The sequence below is a fragment of the Pyxicephalus adspersus genome, chromosome Z (genome assembly GCF_032062135.1).
Source record: "Pyxicephalus adspersus chromosome Z, UCB_Pads_2.0, whole genome shotgun sequence".
Taxonomy (NCBI): domain Eukaryota; kingdom Metazoa; phylum Chordata; class Amphibia; order Anura; family Pyxicephalidae; genus Pyxicephalus; species Pyxicephalus adspersus.
Window position 1 is genome coordinate 61,631,916 of NC_092871.1, and position 2,073 is coordinate 61,633,988.

General features: G+C 39.1%; 1 protein-coding gene across 1 annotated transcript; it reads left to right on the forward strand.

Moving 5' to 3' along the window:
* The first annotated feature begins 6 nt into the window (after positions 1 to 6).
* LOC140344102 (posterior protein-like) lies at positions 7 to 1,614 on the forward strand. The gene has a single exon (XM_072431036.1). It carries the CDS (start codon positions 219 to 221, stop codon positions 1,203 to 1,205), a length of 987 nt encoding a protein of 328 aa, XP_072287137.1. The 5' UTR covers positions 7 to 218; the 3' UTR covers positions 1,206 to 1,614.
* Positions 1,615 to 2,073: the final 459 nt, after the last annotated feature.

The following is a 2,073-nucleotide window of genomic DNA, read 5'->3' on the forward strand; positions in this document are numbered from 1 at the left end:
TTAAAAGTCAGTTTGAAACACTACTATCCCAATGTAAGGAACATAATAGTAAACTACATAATAAACTGACAAAGAAAGTAAATAAGGAAAAACTGGCTAATGAGATAGCAGTGTTGCTCAGGATCAAAGGCATAGCTGAGCAACAGGGGGAGTACTGGAGTAGGGACAGAAAAGAGCTTAAAAAGCATTTTGATAAATTTGGTGAAGGTTTACTTAAAATGGCAACTACCTCTGACACTGAGATGGGTGAACTAAGAGCTGAAGTAAATGATTTAAGAAAGGAAAACTGTGAGCTACACCAGCGAGTAGAACGGTGCAATGCAGACTATAGTCTTAAATGCAACTTGGTGGATGCATTACAGTTCAAATTGTCTCAGAAGGAAGAACTTGTTTTGGCGCTAGAAATGAAATTGGCAGATGCAAATTCCCAGCTTATGGCCAAGGAGAAATGCATTTTATCCCTTAGTACACAAGAAAGCAAGCGAGAGTCGGCTAATATCTGCACTCTCACTGAGATGAATACCTGCAGAGGGGTTCAATCAGCAAATACACCCAGAGCTGCAAGGGAAAGTGCCAGCACACTCACTGTTCAGGACAAATACCATCTGTGCCAGATTCTTGGTGAATTTAATGGGCTAGAGTCACCAGTGAGTATCTCCAATAAATTGGAGGCTGTAGTGTGCCAATATGGTCTGAACAACGAAGATGCATGTGCTCTTTTAAAGGCCTGGCTTCCAGGACCACTTGCAGCCCAGATATCCATGAATAATGATCAGTTGGTTGGAGCAGAGGGTAGGAGAAAAGAACTGCAACGTGTGTTTGGAAGCAGGGATAGGAGAGGTACTCAGGATGTATCCAGAATGAAATTCAGACGAGGAGATGATCCAGTAATTTTCTGCAATGAGTATCTTTCACTTTATAGGGTGGTGTATAACTGTCCAGATATTTCATCGGATGACATGGAGTTTCTTTATTCAATGGCTAATAAATGTCTTGTAAGCTATCCTGTTATGATTGCCCTTAGGAATGCTTCCTCATACCAACAATTCATAAATATACTAGGGACTGGTGTGAACAAGACAAGGAGAGGTATACATCAGACATATCTGTCATATACAGAAGTACAAGAAGGCCAAAATCTAGGCCATTTAGATGCCACAAGTGCAACAGGCCTGGGGATATTAAAAGATACTGTAGATCTCTAAATGTTCATAAAGATCACACCAAGATTGCCAATTTAATAGCTGAAAGTAATGAGACGCATATAGATGAGAGCACAACCCCCATCCAAGACAATGAAATCACTTTACAGCCTGGAGTAAAAGATAACAACCATAAGAACTCAGCTAGTGCTGCAGGGGGAAGAAAAGATATCAACAGTAAAAATAACCAACACCCTCACAATGGCCAGGAGCAGGGCTGGACAAACATACCAATGTTTACTCCAGGGGCCAATCTCCCATACTGGCTAGTATGCAGTTTAACACAAGCTGCATTGCCATTTTTCCTCTCCTATATGGTACAGTTGTATGGTACTGTTTATTGAGATTAGTGTACTATAAACAATCTACCATTGCCCATTGTGTATATTTAGATTGTTAAGATAAAGAAAAATGTTTGTCATGACTGAGTATGCTAATGTCTTTGTGTTCTTTTTCAGGGCCTTTTAAGGAAGCTGTTAAAGTTTTATATGCTAATGTTTGTGTTTTTTTTACAGGTTATTTGCAGTAGGAGCACAGCACTGGATAAATCTTAGTAAACTGATTCAATTGTCTTTTTGTAAACAAAAACCAGGTGGTATTATGAGCTCAATAATTAATTGTTTCGAAACAATTACACTAAAAATCAAATGTTAAAATACTATCAGATGTCATCCCTTTGTGATGAGTGGTGAATGTCTGTTTTTGGTTAACCCTTTGTTCCTCCAGGTGTGAAGTCTTCTCACAAAAGAGCTAGAAGTTCCTCGAAGTCTGTGTACACACCAGAAGTTGAGTCTTTTGTGTACTGCTTGTCTTTTGTAGTCTTTGTGTTTTTATTTTGTTTGATGGCCAGCAGAACATTTTTGTTGCAAGT